The sequence below is a fragment of the Athene noctua genome, chromosome 25 (genome assembly GCF_965140245.1).
Source record: "Athene noctua chromosome 25, bAthNoc1.hap1.1, whole genome shotgun sequence".
In the NCBI taxonomy this organism is placed as follows: Eukaryota; Metazoa; Chordata; class Aves; order Strigiformes; family Strigidae; genus Athene; species Athene noctua.
In genome coordinates this window covers 7,583,855-7,602,053 of record NC_134061.1, presented here as the reverse complement: position 1 = coordinate 7,602,053, position 18,199 = coordinate 7,583,855, and the positions used below count along the sequence as shown (strand labels likewise).

Below are 18,199 nucleotides of genomic sequence, written 5' to 3'. Positions count from 1 at the left end.
CAGGTGCTGTTGCAGCCGCACACATGCACCCCCTCCTCCTGTGGACATACACACAGGGGGCATCCGCATACAATGTTCTATTGCAACATTCAGATGATATGACTGATTCTCTGCGTCTCAAGGAGGAAGCCAAGATGCTCCAGGCCCTTGCGTGTTGTTACTGCTGCTGGTACATGGGGACCCCACTGCTGCCCCCGTGCCTTCTGTTGTAGTTGTTTCAGGCTCCTCCAAGTGGTAGCTGCAGTCGCCGGGTTCCCAGGGGAAGGTAGCCTGCCTGTCGATTCCTGCATCCTCAGCCGAGGGGTCTGTGGCATCGGGCTGGAGGGTTGCTCCTTCCAGCTCACGATATGGCTTGACTTTCCTTGCCGCTATCCACCGAGGACCTGTGGGCGATAAAACACAAGCATTGTGTCCCCACACGAGCAGATCCACTGGCCCTCTCCAGGTCGGGTCTCCTTTGGGATCCTGACACAAGACCCGTGGTTTAATTGCAGAGTCTTTTGTGGTGCTAAAATGATGTTCTGCTGTGGTCAAGGCAAAACAATTTCTGTTTAAGAACTTAGGAGTATATGAAGCCATTGCCAGTTGATTATGTGGTGTGTCCAGAGAATTCTCCCTTCTTTGTTTTAGAATCAAGGCTTTCACTGTAGCATGTGCACATTTGACTGTTGCCTGTTCTGTGGGGTTATGAAGAATACCTGTCTTGTGCCGAATCTCCCATTGCTGCAGAATAAGTCTGCCACCTTCCGTCTCTAAACCCCACCATCATTCTCCAGGATCCGTCACTTTTCTTGAGAGGCCAATCAGATTGTTCCAAGCTGTTGGTGCTTGGCTTTAACACTCCTACATCTAATGAATCTTTAATTATCTGTGATATCTCTTCATGTGCTCCCTGAATTCGCTATTGGTTCATTTTAAATATGTTGCAGCTGGAATCTGCACAGGAGGCATTTTTACTCTACCAACCGTAACAGGTCTGGCATGGATACAGGGTTTAACTCCAAATGGATATTGACCGTCAGAAAGATTTGACGTTAGTCCTTTTAGAATGTCTATGCCTTTCATATATTCAGGAACGGGGACAATCGTGACTGAATACAATCGTCTTGGGAGATTTCTTATTTTCATTTCTATTTGTGTTTGTACAGCTTCAATTTCTTTTCCTTCCAAACCTGTGATAATTAAGGTTGTGCTTTAAATTTCCTGTGATTCCCACATATTAAGGAAACTTCTACTCCATCATCAATCAGGGCATTTACAGTTTGTGGGGACCATTATATTGATTCCCCTGCCTTGCCTCCTGCAAAGGGTACAAGTCAGAAAACGGTGCCCAATCCTCTCTCAGCCTTGGAGCCATTGATCCACCCATGGGGCCCCTCCGTGAGCAGATGGAGGCTCCCACTGAGGTTCGAGAAGGGGCGCTGTAGGCTGACCTGTCCCTGGATCCTTAGTTTTAGAGCTCTGCACTCTCTTGCTAGGTTTATTCAGCCCTCTCTGGGTATATATGCACCACAGCTCGTCTGTTGGAACACCATCAATTATTTTCAGGAGACATGTCATCTTTTCCCAAAGCCATAAGCATCACCTTAGGACAACTCCTGGTTTCACTGTCTCGAGTGTCTCCATTCCCTGCACTCCCTCGAGGGCCCCACTCTCCAAGGTCACCCAGCTGCTGTATTTTCTCTGTCACAATAGAAAAGGGATTTCCTGTCTTGTTAATCACATATTAAGTGATGATTACATTTTTATATGCCAGTGGGGCAGTCATAATCAGTTTATTTCTCACGGTGACAGACGAAGGATGGCGCATCACAGTGTCAGCATCTTCTATAAAAACTGCCGCTCTTGGTGTTCGGAGGAGGCGGGCGGGCGCGGGCCGGGGGTGCAGTGCTGAGCTCGGCCACAGGCAATCGCCCCACGGGGGGGTGGGGGGGTCGCGGGGAGGCCCAAGGCTGCTGCAGCCAAATCCACACTGGTGGGGGGCACAAATGCTGAGTACAGAGAAACTGAGTACACCCTCGGTTTTCCAGATGGAATATACTGTGCCAGCATTAATACCGGTTTTATAAGAGCCAACCAATCCCATGGGACCAATTGATACCCGTGAGCGATTGCCTCCAGTATAGCTGCTGTAAAGGAGTTTTGAGCCCATCCTCATTAGTGTTTTACGTAGTTCTTTAAAAACCTGGTATGGCCGGGGCTCTTGCCACTGCTGCTGGTTGGATCTTAAAATTACCAGAAACACCACAGAGTCCCCACTATTTCGTGTCTCCCTAAGACATGTCTCTAGCCTAGATCCTCCTCCCAGAATCTCCACCAGGAATGCCTTCAGTGGGGGAGGTGGAAGATCAGAAGGTACTGATTGTAATTCCTCATCTTTAACCTTTTCATCCCCGCTTGCTTCTGCCGGCGTGGGTAGTAGGAGTCAGTTCTTTCTCCTGTCGGGACGAGGTACTGACAGGTTCTGGTATTTCTCCTGTCAGTGGGTTAAAGCCGTGTAAATCACTCACCGTGGAAGGACGACAGAGTCAGAAATGCACTGCCCAGGTCTTCATCAGTTTTAAACTCCTGGCCAATCTTCCACCATTATGCTAAATCAAAAGCTCTGTTGATCGGGAACCATTTACAATACTACAGATTACAGTTACAGATATAGTGCAGTAACTCATGCAGCTGATCATCTGTTACTGAATATTAGGCAGTCCTCAATAACTGCTTTAGAACTTGTATATAGTGCTTTTGTTCCTCAGAAAACCATGACCCCATTATATATGAAAAAAAAAAAAAAAGAGAAAAAGAGAAAGGAAGAAAAAACCCCTCATGATTTAAGAGAAAGAGAAGAAAAACTTTATGTGAGCAGCTTCCCTCAGCCAGGCGCTGCTGTCTGGCAGTTAAAGAAAACCCCCTCTGTAATTTTATGAGCCGGCAGCTTTCCCAAAGCCAGGCACTGCACTCTGGTACTTGCCGGTGGAATGAATATTGAAGTCTGGACACCACTTTCCTCCGTCACAGATGAGCACGCCACCGTCTTCTTCAGTTTTCTGCACAGCTCACACGGGGCGGCATTTGTCAGTCTCGGTGCAGCCGGGATTGGGGCGACACACACAAGAATGACAAACTCACACCAGTTTGTTGCAGGGGGGGCATTTCCAAGAGCAAATACTGCTGCACGTGTGCAAGCTTCCAATTTATTCCCACCTGTTTACATAGGTTTGTTTTCATATTTACATCCTGGTGCCCTTCAGGTTTTGTCTGTTTATTGTTACATGCTCACCACACTCTGCGGGGGGGTGGTTTTTACTGCGGTTTTCCAGTCAACACGGTGTTACATGATGCTGACTCAGTTTCCCACAATCATTCTTCTAACCTCAAGGTCACTTTACATTTTGCTAACCACCAATTCTTAATTCCCACAGCTGAACTGCGCCTGTGCAGTGCCTGGGCCTTCTCTGTTTCTCATGCTGTCCCCCAGCTGTACAGCTGACCCCAGCTAGACAAAGAGATATTCCGTACTGCATGAAGTCATGGGAAGCAATAAAATCTGGGGAAAAGTAGGGGGAAAGGGTGATACTTAGAGTTACGACATTTATTTTTTCTGAGTAACCATTACGTTTCATGAAGGCCCGGAAATGTCTCAACATCTGCCTGCCAATGGGAAGTAGAGAATGAATTCCTTTGTTTGCTCGGTGTGTGTGTGCAGCTTTGACTTTTCCTATTAAAGTCTCTTTATCTCCACACACAAGTCTTCTCTTCTTTTACCCTTCTGATTCTCCCCCCCAACTTACTGCGGGTGACTCCACAGGCAGCTGCGTGGGGCTCAGCTGCCTACTGGGGTTAGGGACCGTAGGCTGCCCACAGCCTTGTCCAGATCAGATTTGAAAATCTCCAAGAATGGAGACTACACAGCACACTGACAAATCCGCCCGGGCATTTTATTCTCTGTGCTGAACCAACCCAGTTCCCTCATTCTCTCCTGGTATGTCAGACTCTCCCTTCCTCATCTTCACGCCCCTTCATTGCATTTGCTCTGGTATGACCATGTCTTTGCTGTACTGAGGAGCCCAGGAGTGGACACAGTAGTCCCCAGTGTCACCAGTGCTGGGCTCAAGCACAGTCCAGGCCAACGAGCAAGGAGCCAGGTAAAAGTGCCAGGAGGCCTGTATGGACAAACAAGGCCCGGGAAAATGCAGGCCCACTGCTGAATGGGGTGGGGGACCCGGTGACACAGGCCGTGGGAAAGGGCGGAGGTACTGAATGCCTTATTCACCTCAGTCTTTACCAGCAAGACCGTCCTTCGGGGATCCCAGGTCTGAGCGTCCAGGGGAAAAGGCTGGAGCAAGGAAGATGCACCCTTCACAGTTCATGTCACTGGGCACTTCTCCAGTCCACAGTGAGTAGCTTTGTCTCTGACCTTTCTGGGGAACTCCGGGCAGAAAGTGTAACTGAATTCAGGATGCACAGCGTCCACTCTCTCCTCATCCACCAAGACACTTTGGCTTACTGTAGAAGGCTTAAACTTGTTTAAGCAGGATTTCCACTTCTCAAACCGACGCTGAGTGTCAGTGAGGAAGGAGGGGGAGGAGGTGCTCCAGGTGCCGGAGCAGAGATTCCCCTGCAGCCCGTGGTGAAGACCATGGTGACACAGGTTGTCCCCGTGCAGCCCATGGAGGTCCATGGTGGAGCAGATATCCACCCTGCAGCCCGTGGAGGACCCCAGCCACAGCAGGTGGATGTGCCCTGAAGGAAGCTGTGACCCCATGGAGAGCTCACACTGGAGCAGGCTCCTGGCAGGACCTGTGGCCCCATGGAGAGGAGCCCAACACAGCAGCAGGGGAAAAGCACGAGGAGGAAGGAGCGGCAGTCAAACTGTGTTATGAACTGACCACAACCCCCATTCCCCATACCCCTGTGCTGCTCAGGAGGGGGACTGACAGAGTGGATTGTGGGCACCTGGTGGCCAGCTCAGGTCAGCCCACCACACTTGTCTGCTTCTCCTTCCTCATCAGGTGATCTGTAGCAGGCACCCACCACAATGTCACCCATGCCGATCTCTCTTTCCTAAAAGCCTGGCTCCATCCGCCACAGCACTGCTGGGAGCTACCGCACCGCCTCTCCCTGACCCCACAGCTCTGCAGCCAGGCCACGGAGGGGAAACTGGGCCGTGCAGGACAGGAGCCCAGGCAATGTCCACTAACCTGCACTTCACCACACACCTCTGCAGTGCCCAGAACAGACCCTCCTGCAGCATAAATGGTCTCAGCCCTTCAAACACACCTCCCTTCACTGCCTTTTCCTTCAAGCAATAGCCTGAGTAAGAGATAAATGAAGGAATCTAGTGGATTTTCCATACTCCATATTATCCCCAAGTGAATGAGATTCTGGAACGCACCAACGGGATTCTAAAGCAAGCCCTTAAACCAATAAAAAGGGATGGTCATAACGGCTGCCAGATGCAGTAATGAGGGTAAACAGCCTGTGGGGAACTAATGGATGCCCTTTACTTACCATGTTCTGTCCCAAGCCTCTGTTTGTACTCACCGTGAAAACAGAGACTAAAGACCCTGCAAACCTGCTCCATTCCCCTGGACAACGTGTTCTAGTAGACTTGCCCACCGTGGGGCAAGTACCCCTACCCCTAAAAGCTCCCATCAGTATCTGTTCATGGGTGGCTGCTGCTGCCCATAGGAACAAACTCCACATGAACTCCAGGGGATTGTCCCTTCCTCCTAACCATCACTGTTTTGTTATGGACACGTTTGTGTGACAGGGCGCTGATCCCAGACGATGGGGGACCTGTGTTACTCATAGTGCTTCAGTGGTTCTAGGCATTAGCGGCTAGTTACTACTTGTAATTTGCTAACATTATTATATGGGAATAATGTTTTGGGAGACGTGGTGTTCAATCTTTGTCCTTGCAGTGGTGGGACAATGGAGGGGCTCCCCCAATCTAGCCTGAGACATAATATGAGGATTCACGTCCATTTGGAACCCCCCTTACCAGAGCACAATTATAACATCACTGACCTCTGTCAGAGATGGCTTTAAATTCCCCATGAGCCCGGTCAATCTGACTGCACTGGAGCTGCAAGTGTAACACAGGAGTTCCAAAACACCTCAGGAATGGATGAGGCTACAGAAATTAACACTATCAAGGGAATATGGCAAGGCCCAAACATCTTCGATCAGTCTCCATCAGATGGGAGATATGGGATATGGGAGAAATTGTGGAATCATACCTGCCTGGTGGGGAATAAATCCTTGCCGATCAATTACAATCAGCAATGGTTTCCATATCCAGGAAATTTTACAGGGACTTTTAATGTGTTCACTTATCAGAAGGCAAACCTGGAGCTGTGCCTTAAGCTACCTTATTGGGAATTGCCTCCAAAATTAGAAAAGCCTCTGAGTCACCCATATAAAATTGCATGGGCTGCACACTGGTGCTTGCAAATACCAAACAGGTTGGGGGATGTAATCGGTTACAGTGCTCGTCCATAGAGCTGGATGTGGTCCTGACAACACCACAGCCACCGGCAGCAGGACAAAGTAATCAATGACTGGCTGGAGGGGCCTAATTCCACAAATCAAGCATTAATGAACTGTACACCCCTGCTAGATGTGGGAGGAAACATGTAACAAGTGATGAGGAAAAAACTGAGGTGCTTAATGACTTCTTTCCCTCAGTCGTTGATAAAAACAGCAGTTGTACTGAGGGAATCCAGCCTCCTCAGCCAGAAGATAGAGGCTGGGAGAACGACCCCCCTGCAATCCAGGAGACAGTCAGTGACCTGCTGCATCACACAGACACACACAAGTCTATGGGACCAGATGGGATACACCCGAGGGTGCTGAAGGAGCTGGCTGGGTGCTCGCCAAGCCGCTTTCCATCATTTCCCAGCAGTCCTGGCTGACCGGGGAGATGCTGACTGGTAGGAAATTGGCCAACGTGACAGTCATCTATAAAAAGGGTCAGAAGGATGATCCGGGAAATTACAGGCCTGTCAGCTTGACATCTGTGCCTGGGAAGCTGATGTAGTAACTCATCCTGAGTACCATCATACAACACCTGCGGGACAACCAGATGGTCAGGTCCAGTCAGTGGGATTATGAAAGGCAGGTCCTGCCTGACAAACCTGATCTCCTTCTATGACAGATCAACCTGCTTATTGGATGAGGGAAAGGCTGTGGATGTTGTTTACCTGGAATTTAGTGAGGCCTTCGACACTGTTTACCAAAGCATTCTCCTGGTGAAATTGGCTGCTTGAGGCTTGGATGGGCACACGCTTTGCTGGGTAAAATCTGGCTGGATGGCCGGGCCCAAAGATTTGTGGTGAACGGAGTTAAATCCAGCTGGTGGCCGGTCACGAGTGGTGTCCCCCAGGGCTGGGTGTTGGGGCCACTCCTGTTTAACAACTTTATTGATGATCTGGACGAGGAGATTGAGGGCACCCTCAGTCAGTTTGCAGATGACACCCAGTTGGGTGGGAGTGTTGATCTCTCGAGGGCAGGGAGGCTGCAGAGAGACCTGGACAGGCTGGAGCCATGGGCTGAGCCCAACTGGGGGAGTTTCACTGTGGCAAATGCCGGGGGCTGCCCTTGGGCCACAACAACCCCCAGCAGGGCTACAGGCCTGGGGAGGAGTGGCTGGAGAGCTGCCAGTCAGAGAGGGATGTGAGGGGGTTGATTGACAGCTGGCTGAACAGGAGCCAGCAGTGTGCCCAGGGGGCCAAGAAGGCCAATGGCATCCTGGCTTGTGTCAGCACTGGCGTGGCCAGCAGGGACAGGGAAGGGATCTGAGCCCTGTGCTGGGCACTGGTGAGGCCGCCCCTCGCTGAGCGGGTTCAGTTTTGGGCCCCTCACCCCAAAAAGGCCATTGAATGACTCGAGCGTGGCCAGAGAAGGGCAACGGAGCTGGGGCAGGGTCTGGAGCACAGGTCTGCTGGGGAGCGGCTGGGGGAACTGGGGGGGTTCAGTCTGGAGAAGAGGACGCCTAGGGGAGACCCAGCACACAGGTGGAAAAAAGGGAGTTGGAGAGGGGGGAAGAACCCACTGAAACTGGAGGCTTGAGACTGGGAGAAGAAGCAGGGGGATGCAGGGCCAGTGGGACCTGTGGTGCACTGGGACACGCCGAGGTGCCCCAGCGTGGGAGGACATATCGGGTTCTCCACGGCATCCAAACCCATGGAGGGATGGAATGTTGTTCTGGCACAGGGCACTCTCCATTGCCACCTTGCTGGTGTTCCCACACAAAATTCCATGCTGGCCACCAGGAACAGCAACCACAGAGTGGAGAGACTATTCCTCATGGCCATGGGAAAAGATGCTCTGCAGCTCAGCTTCTGCTCTCACACAACTCTGGGGCTCCCAGAACAATATGAGATCTCAAAACTAAACTCAATTTTGGCTTTCAATATTCAAATTTCAGCTCTTTCATGATCACTGTGCTTCTTTATAGAAAAAACTCTTTCCATGTTGCTTTTGCCTGTGGGAGAGAAGGAAGAATGTAGGATAAGGACATGTTCATGGGTTTGTGGGTGCTTGTAGGAAACTCTGCTGCTGCTGCTGCTGCTGCCTAGTCTTGATAAACCTGGGAAGAGACTTGCCTTGAGCAATCACAAGAGACCTGGCTGGATTTAACCCCCCTCCTTCCAGTTCTGCCCTGGCCCTGCCTGTGTGTCAAGCACTGGGCCCTTTTCCAGCTCCCTGGTGCTGCAGAAACAGGTGACCGTGTCTGCAGCTGCTGGCAAGAGCACTTCCAGGGAGAGCTGGTTCCTGGAGGGGTCTGCAGAGCTGGTGACGTGTGTCTGGAAGGATGAAGCGATGTGCTGGAGTCATGGGAAAGGATGCTGCAACACCACAGGCTGCAGGGCTCTGCCAGGAGTCTGGTGGGTGCAGTCCCAAGCGCAGCTGCTGTCGGTGATGCATTGTCACAAATGGAGTGACACCGCTCACTCGTAAGAGAGAAGTCACAATATGTTTATTGATATAAAACAGAGATTGAACAAATTTTGACAGTAAATGCAACAGTGGTTTAATAAGATTTGATGTCGAGGTTCAGCCGGTTCTTACTGCATAGAGGACAGTGTCAGAAAGAACAAACCCTCCTGTCGAGTCATGACACTCAGACAGGACCCGCTTGCTTTCTAAACTCCTTCTCAGAGAGGAGTCCAGGTGGGGTTGGATACAATTCTAGTCCCAGACTGGGTCAATGGTTTATTTCTAAAGGACTGTGTGTGTGCACTCCATCCTTTATATCCCTTAGCTAAGATCCCAAACTCCCAGCACGCTCATTCCCAATGCACTTACCGAGTATCTGACATGATATGGATTCTCTCAACCTCGAGGAGTAACCCTGAGAGGTGTCCCTCCTCTGACCCCAGGCACAGTCCACTCACTGACTCGCCACTGAGATGGGCCCTGACCCCTGTGAAGATGCCGCAGGGGACGGCAGGGGAGGAGGAAGCTGATGTTGTCCAGGCACAGCCCAAGTCTCTCTCACTGTGGTCCCTGCAGGGCGCAGTAGTAGACCGCACTGTCCCCCAGCTCCAGCCCCGTGATGATCAGCGTCCCGGAGCTCTTGTCAGCCTGGCCGGAAAATCTCTGGCGGGCAAAAGGGGCTGTGTGGCTGTAGGAGCCTCCCCGGCCCTTGCTCTGCAGCAAGTACTGCAGGACTCCACCGGCACGCTGCCGGTACCAGGCCACGTACAGATAGGAGGCCTTGGAGCTGTAAGTGCATCGTAAGCTCCCACTATTCCCTGCTCGCCACCACACTGCAGACCTCGTCGCTTGGATCTCATCACCCTGAAGTGCGCCTGAAACAAAAGCAGGGCTCTTCCATCACTGATTTTCTCTCGCCGCCTCACACAAATACCCACGGGGAATCAATAGAAGCAGGCCATGGTGTTGCCAAAGCCCAAGTGCTTTGGGTTCCCCACCGAATCATCGAATCATAGAAGCAAGGAGCTTGAAGATCATCGAGTCCAACCATTAACCCAACACTGCCAAGCCCAGCACTAAACCACATCCCTAAGTGCCAGCTCTACACGTCATTTAATTATCTCCAACACCCCCAGGTCATTTTTTGCCAAGCAGCTTCCAGCCACTCTGCCCAAGCCTGTAGCGTTGCAGGGGGTTGTTGTGACCCATGTGCAGGACCCAGCACTGACCTTGTTGAGCCTCATACAATTGGCCTCAGCTCATCTCTCCAGCCTCTCCAAATCCCTCCGCAGAGCCTTGCTACCCTCCAGCAGATCAACACTCCTGCCCAGCTGGGTGTCACCTGCAAACTTACCGAGGGTGCACTCAACCCCCTCGTCCAGATCATTGATGAAGGTATTTGCCCTGGGTTTGGCTGGGATGGAGTTAATTCTCCACCTTAGTAGCTAGAATAATGCTGTGTTTTGGATTCAGCGTGGGATTTGGTATGAGAAGACACTGATGTTTTCAGTATTTCCTGAGAGATCAAGGACTTTCCAACTCCCCATGTCCTGCCCGTGCGCAGCTGGACAAGAAGCTGGGAGGGAGCAGAGCCAGAGCACGCACCCAAATTGTCCAAGGAAATACTCCAGATCATGTATCGTCATGCTCAGGATATACAGGAGGGTTGGCTGGGAAGGAGGGGGTTCTCTCTCACTTCTGGGATTGGGATGACGGGATCTCGGTATTTCGGGATCGCCAGCTGGGAACAGGGTCGGGTGGGTGTGTATGCTGGGTCGCGAACCTTCTGAGTCATGGACAATGTAAAAGTGTCATCAGCATTCAGGTTAGAAGATGAACAACATCTAAATTAATGACGCACTTGTGTTAGAAGACTAACAGCTGAAAGCAAAAGAATTTCTGCTTCTTAGGGAAGAAACAGATAAGAAGGGATTCTTTAGAATAACAAAGCAGAAACTTATCTACTGGCTGCGCGCGGTTAGTACTCCTTGTTGAAAGTGCTGAGAGGAATGAGTTTTTGAAATGAGCATGCGCTAGAGCAACACACAAGAATTTGCTGTTATTTTTAGATGTACAAGAATATATAAGGACTTGATTTTCTAATAAACTTTGGAGCTTGACTGTTACCCATATTGGTGTGCGTCTTGTCTCACAGCCTCGTGCTGCAAATAAAGGGTTCCCTGCAACAGGCTCGTATCAGTCAACGGGTGGTGAGCAGACACGGTGTGCTTTACCCGATAGTATTTTCTATTGTTATTGTTACATTCTATTCCAATTATTAAACTGCTTTTATCTCAAGTTCGAGCCTCCCTTTCCCGCTCCAATTCACTCCCCCATCCTGCGGTCAGGGGAGGGTGAGCAAGTGGCTGTGTGGTGTTTGCTGCTGGCCAGGTTTAAACCACGACAATATCAAAGAGCACGGGGCTCAGTACGGAGCCTTGGGGAACACTATTTCTGAACAGCTGCCAAATGGATTTAACTCCCTTCAGCAAAACTCTTTGGGCCCATTCATCCAGTGAAAACTGAGCCCATCCAGTCCCTGAGCAGCCAGAAAGGGAGGGAAGAGATGGGATGCAGGGAGGCAGAGTGGCCCGCTTGGCTGACCGAGAAGGAGTACGCTGAACATCCTCCACTCAGTAAAGCACTGCGTTTGGGTCTCAGGAGACGGAAATGGGCAGTGCTGGGAAAGCAGCTCCCGCAGAAAGGCCCGGACCAGCTGCGGTGCCCAGTGATGGCCCCTCTGGCCCTGGCAACAGGCCTGAGCGGCCCCATCGCCCCCTCTGCCACAGCTTCCCCCATCTGGGGCCCAGCAGGTTTGTGTTAAAGCTCCGCTGGATTTCCTGTCCCCGTGCGAACGGCACAGAAGTAGCGGGCAGAGTACCGGGGGCCCAGGGCACTCAGCGACAGCGATGACTCGGACCGGGAATTGTCCCGGGACACCGCGGCTCGGCCCTGCACCGCTGCCCCGTATTCCTTTGTAGTACCCGAGGGGCTGATGTAGGAGACCCACTCGAGTCTGCCATCGGGTGTCTGACGGTACCACCGAACGGTGTAACTTCCGAAGGCGAAGCCGGATCCGCGGCAGGAGAGGAGCACGGAGTCCCCGGGCGCTCGCAGCCCTCCGCCGGCCTCCAGCAGGCTCATCTGCGCCCAGAGCCCTGCGGACGGAGAGCGCAGGCAGCCGGGCAGGGCGCGCCCACGGCCCCAGGCCGTTCCCCCGCCGCCCCGGCAAAGCCCCCCGGGCCGGCACAGCCACAGCCGCCACCCCGCTCTCTCCCGGCCGAGCCCCGCGCCCGGGGCAACGCCCGCCTGCCCTCCCCGGGGCTGAGCCGCGCCTGCTGCCGGCCCTCGCCCCGAGCCGCGGCCCCAAAGCCGCCCTGGCCTCCGCCTCGGCCTCGGCCTCGGCCTCCTTCCCCGGCCCCGGGCTCGCTGCCCGCCCCGCCCGGCTCTCACCTGCCGGCCCCGCGGCCAAGGCCAAGGCCAGGAGCCACGGCCCCAGCCCGGGCGCCATCATGCCCTGCCGCGCCGGGGCCGGCCGGGGCCGCCGAGGAGCCGAGCGGAGCCGCGCTCGGGCCCGCTCCTGCCCGCCCCGCCGGCTCGGCCCCTCGCCGGGGCAGCGCCGACGCCTCTGCCCGCCCCCAACAGCCCCGCCCCGGCGCCCCGGGGCCGCGGCCCCTTCGGGGCAGGAGCAGGGGCAGGGGCAGGAGCAGGGGCAGGGGCAGGGGCTGGGGCAGGGGCAGGGGAGGGGCAGGGGCAGGAGCAGGGGCAGGGGCAGGAGCAGGGGCAGGAGCAGGAGCAGGGGCAGGGGCAGGAGCAGGGGCAGGAGCAGGGGCAGGGGCAGGAGCAGGGGCAGGAGAAGGGGCAGGAGCAGGGGCAGGGGCAGGGACAGGGGCAGGGGCAGGGTCAGGGGCAGGGTCAGGAGCAGGGGCAGGGGCAGGGGCAGGGACAGGGGCAGGGGCAGGGGCAGGAGCAGGAGCAGCGGAAGGCGCAGGGGCAGGGGCAGGAGCAGGAGCAGATGCAGATGCAGGAGCAGGGGTAGGAGCAGGGGTAGGAGCAGGGGCAGGGGCAGGAGCAGGGGCAGGGGCAGGGGCAGGAGCAGGGGCAGGAGCAGGGGCAGGGGCAGGGGCAGGAGCAGGGGCAGTATCAGGAGCAGGGGCAGGGGCAGGGGCAGGAGGAGGTGTAGAGGCAGGAGAAGGGGCAGGCGAAGGAGCAGGAGCAGGAGCAGGGGCAGGGGCAGGGGCAGGGGCTGGAGCAGGAGCAGGAGCAGGGGAAGGGGCAGGGGCAGGGGCAGGAGCAGGAGCAGGGGCAGGGGCAAGGGCAGGAGCAGGGGCAGGGGCAGGAGCAGGAGTAGGGTCAGGGGCAAGGGCAGGAGCAGGGGCAGGGGCAGGGGCAGGAGCAAGAGCAGGGGCAGGGGCAAGGGCAGGGGCAGGGGCAGGGGCAGGGGCAGGAGCAGGAGCAGGGGCAGGGGCAAGGGCAGGGGCAGGGGCAGGGGCAGGGACAAGAGCAGGAGCAGCGGCAGGGGTAGGAGCAGGAGCAGGGTCAGGGGTAGGGGCTGGGGCAGGACCAGGGGCAGGGGCAGGAGTAGGGGCAGGGGCAGGGGCAGGAGCAGGATCAGGGGCAGGGGCAGGGGCAGGGGCAGGGGCAGGGCAGGGGTAGGAGCAGGAGCAGGGGCAGGGGCAGGAGCAGGGACAGGGGCAGGGGCAGGAGCAGGAGCAGGGGCAGGGACAGGAGCAGGAGCAGGGGCAGGGACAGGGGCAGGAGCAGGGGCAGGGGCAGGAGCAGGAGCAGCGGAAGGCGCAGGGGCAGGGGCAGGAGCAGGAGCAGATGCAGATGCAGGAGCAGGGGTAGGAGCAGGGGTAGGAGCAGGGGCAGGGGCAGGGGCAGGAGCAGGGGCAGGAGCAGGGGCAGGGGCAGGGGCAGGAGCAGGGGCAGGAGCAGGGGCAGGGGCAGGGGCAGGAGCAGGGGCAGTATCAGGAGCAGGGGCAGGGGCAGGGGCAGGGGCAGGAGGAGTTGTAGAGGCAGGAGAAGGGGCAGGCGAAGGAGCAGGAGCAGGAGCAGGGGCAGGGGCAGGGGCAGGGGCTGGAGCAGGAGCAGGGGAAGGGGCAGGGGCAGGGGCAGGAGCAGGAGCAGGGGCAGGGGCAAGGGCAGGAGCAGGGGCAGGGGCAGGAGCAGGGGCAAGGGCAGGAGCAGGGGCAGGGGCAGGGGCAGGAGCAGGGGCAGGGGCAGGGGCAGGGGCAGGAGCAGGAGCAGGGGCAGGGGCAAGGGCAGGGGCAGGGGCAGGGGCAGGGGCAGGGGCAGGAGCAGGAGCAGGGGCAGGGGCAGGGACAAGAGCAGGAGCAGCGGCAGGGGTAGGAGCAGGAGCAGGGTCAGGGGTAGGGGCTGGGGCAGAACCAGGGGCAGGGGCAGGAGTAGGGGCAGGGGCAGGGGCAGGAGCAGGATCAGGGGCAGGGGCAGGGGCAGGGGCAGGGGCAGGGCAGGGGTAGGAGCAGGAGCAGGGGCAGGGGCAGGAGCAGGGGCAGGGGCAGGGGCAGGGACAAGAGCAGGGGCAGGAGCAGGGGTAGGAGCAGGAGCAGGGTCAGTGGTAGGGGCTGGGGCAGGACCAGGGGCAGGGGCAGGGGCAGGGGAGGAGCAGGAGCAGGAGTAGGGGGAGGAGCAGGGGCAGGGGCCGGGGCAGGACTTGAGAACAGCCCCATATCTCCAGGATTTGGAAAACGGTGGCCACAGCTGTAGGCCAAGTCCTGCTAAGCCAAATCTCTCCACCAACACAACTTCAGTATGGGTGGCCCAAGGGACAAGTGGTAATCCTCCATGGACACACAGTACATGTGAGCAATTGTCCTCCCGGTGGCATTGGCAAGGCTACTTTGGGCACATACAGTAATCATTTCACAGGCAGCCCTCTCCACATCTGCTCCTATCGCTGCAGTAGATGTTCAAGTGTGTCTGCAGTGGGCTGTGGCTCCAAGAACTTGCAGGATTCCACTGGTTGTCGTGATAGTGGGAATTCACCCATCTTACACACCATGACCTGCTGTGACACAAGAGAACCACAGCTTATAAAGAGTAGTAACAATAGAAAGATAGAACTGTCACTATTAATAAAAATAGAATAACAACCATTAAAGATAAACAGAACCATGAAAGACATGACGTTGTGTGTTGGGTTTGTGTGTGGTGGGGTATTTGGTAGCAGGGAGGGAGTTATAGCTGTGGCTCCTGTGAGAAGCTTTTTGTAGCTCCCCCAGCTCCAAGTCAGACCCATCTCTGGCCAAGGCCAAGCCAATTAGCGATGGTGGCTGTACCTCTGTGATAATGTATTTAAGAAGGGAAACCTGAGAGGAGGAGGGGGAGATGTGAGGAGGAGTTAGGAGGGAAAACCTGAGCAAAACCCAAGGTCACAGGAAGAAGGAGGAGGGTGGAGGAAGGTGTGTCAGAGCAGAGACCCCCCTGCAGCCCGTGGAGAGAGGGCAGGCTGTGCCCTGCACCCACGGAGGTCACCGGGGGAGCAGACGCCCAGGTGCAGCCCATGGAGGACCCCACGCTGCGGCAGTGGCTGCGCCTGGAGAAGGCCGGGACTCTGAGGGCGGCCGGCGGTGGGGCAGTCTGTTGCTGGAAGGCTGCGCCCCGTGGCAGGGACCCACCCTGGAGCCATTTGGGAAAAGCTGCAGGCCCTGGGAAGAATGCACATGGGAGAAGTTCAAGGAGGACTGTCACCCATGGGATGGACCCCACGTTGGAGCAGAAGAAGAATAGGAGGAGACCTTCCTTGAGGAGGAAGGAGCAGCAGAAACAATGGGGGATGAACTGACCCCAACCCCCATCCCATGTCCCCCTACACTGCTGCAGGGCAGGAGGGAGAGATATCAGGATCAAAGTTGAGCTGAGGAAGAATTGAGGAGTGGGGGAAGGTGTGTTGAAGATGTAGTTGAATTTCTCACTGTCCACTCTGACTCGATTGGTGGTGTTCAAATATATTTATGTGGGTTTTTATCAAATCGAATCTGTCTTTTGCCCATGACCATAATGGGTGAGTGATCCCTCCCTGTCCTTGTTCTGATTGCCGAGCCTTTTGTTTTATTTTGTCCTCCCTGTTTTCCCGGGTAGGGGAAGGAGTGAGTGAGCGTCTGTGTTGTGCTCGGTTGCTATCAGGGCTTAAACCACCACAGCAGAGCACTGGATATTGGCTGCTATGACTACAGAAACACTTCCAGGACTGTCTTCTGAAAGATCCTCACCGAGAAGTTTATAAAGCTTGGCCTGGAGGATCAAAGAGTGAGGCAGATCCAAAACTGTCTGCAGGCCTGGGAGCTGATGGTGGTGCTCAGTGGCACACAGGCTAGTTGGAGGCCAGCAGCTAGTGCTGTGCCCCAGAGGTCAATGCCAGCTCCAATCCTGTTTGACATCTCCCTTAATGCTCTGGAGGATGGGAGAGCGCTCACCCTCGCCAGATGTGCAGGTGACGCCAAGCTGGGAGGATTGGCTGATACAGCAGAGGGTTGTGCTGCTATGCAGAGGGACCTCAACAGGCTGTTGAAATGGGCTGACAGGAACCTCGTGCAGTGCAAAGAGAGGAAGGACAAAGTCCTTCACCTGAGAAGGAACATCTCAAGGAAGCCTGGGGGCTACTCAACTGTAAGCACATTCTCAAGAGAGGAGCTGAAGGTTCTGGTGGACAACAGCTTGAGCATGACCCAGGAATGTGCCCTTGGGACAAAGGTGGCTAATGGTGTCCTGGGTGCCCCAGGAGGGGTGCTGCCAGCAGGGGAGGGAGGTGACCCTTCCCTCCCTATTCAGCACTGGAGGGCTCATACCTGGAGTACTGGCTCCACGTCCTGTCTCCCCAGCACATGGGAGACAGGGACAGACTGAGGAGGGGACAGTGAAGGGCCACAGAGATGATTATGGGACTCCAGAGAGAAGAGTTGGACGGTTTACCATGGAAAAGTGAAGGCTTGGTGGGGGTCTCATCGATGCAGAGAAATACCTGAAGAGAGGGTGCAAAGTAGAGAGGGAGAGGCTCTTTACAGTTGTGCCCAGTGACAGGTGAAGAGGCAACGAACTCAAACTGAAACACAGGAGGCTCCTGCTGAAAACCAGGAAACATTTTTGACTCTGAGGGTGTCCAAGCACTGGCACAGGTTGCCCAGAGAGGTTACGTTGTGTCCATGATTGGAAATATTCACCATCTGCCTGGAGATAGTCCTGAGCAACCAGCTGCAGGTGGCCCAGCTTGAGCAGGGGGCTTGGACCAGATACGCCCTGAGGTGGATTCAACCACAACCTTCCGTGATTTGGTGAAAGGCTCAGAGGCACATTCATGGCTTTGTGGGTGATATGTGTCAGGGCAAAGGGGAAAACGGAAACTCGGACTTTGCTCCTCCCCTGATGACTTCCAGAAACAGCTTTTTATGAGAACCCTGAGGAAAACCCACTTTCCTATTCTGGCTACAAGTTTCAGTTCTGGAACTCAAGGGAGAAATGTGCAAGTGATACAAATGTAATATGGGTGGGTAAAAGAGTGACACACAGAGGATATGTGAGAGCTATTCAGCTTGGTCATGCTTGCTGTATTTCTGGTGCTTAGTATTCTGCTAGGTCTTACAGACATTCTCTGAAGTTGCAGACACAGGTACCTGCACATGTGACAGGGTTGTACAACCCCGTACCCAAACCCAGAGCCTGGCTTTGGAAGGATGAGCAAGAACATGCAGCCCCATTTGACGGACTGACTGGCTGCTTCCTGGAGACAGAGGCCTATTGCTGGCCACAGCCTGGTGCTGGGGGCAGGGTCCTGGACACAGTGGAGGGGATTGATGCAATTCCATTGGGAAATGAGTGGCAGAGGCTCTCCCCTTCTCCCTCACAGCCACCCAAAGGCCCCTGCCAGGGAATTGCAGGGGGCACATGGCAACTCGTTGGCAGTGCATGAGGTGAGGAGGAGAGACTCGAGGTCTTCCCCTAAGCAGGACACAGGGGCAGTCCCAGAGCTTTTCCAGCCCCCAAAGCTGCCTCTTCAAAGCTCTGGCTGCCCATCAGTCGCCGTGCTGCTCCATCGGGCTCCCCAGAAAGGTGATTTGAGGCTGTAATGGATCTCTGGAAGAATTGTAGATTAGCCCCCCTGCTCCAAGCAGGGTCAGTAAGAGTGGGTGTTAATTTCCTTCACAGCAGCCTCTATGGGCAGCTGCAATATTTGCTGACCAAATTCATGTTGATAACACACCAATATTTTATCTGTTGCTGAACAGCACCTATGCAGTGCCTG

The 18,199-nt window shown here is 55.2% G+C and overlaps 1 protein-coding gene and 1 gene segment (V, D, J or C); both read right to left on the bottom strand.

Moving 5' to 3' along the window:
- Window positions 1-18,199, bottom strand: part of LOC141970164 (M1-specific T cell receptor alpha chain-like) — a 293,745-nt gene that overhangs the window by 111,194 nt on the left and 164,352 nt on the right. The gene's annotated exons all lie outside the window — the stretch shown is intronic.
- LOC141970169 (Ig heavy chain V region 914-like) lies at window positions 9,019-12,514 on the bottom strand. The segment is given in 2 exon segments: window positions 9,019-12,095; window positions 12,391-12,514. Coding segments are annotated over 2 exon segments (399 nt in total).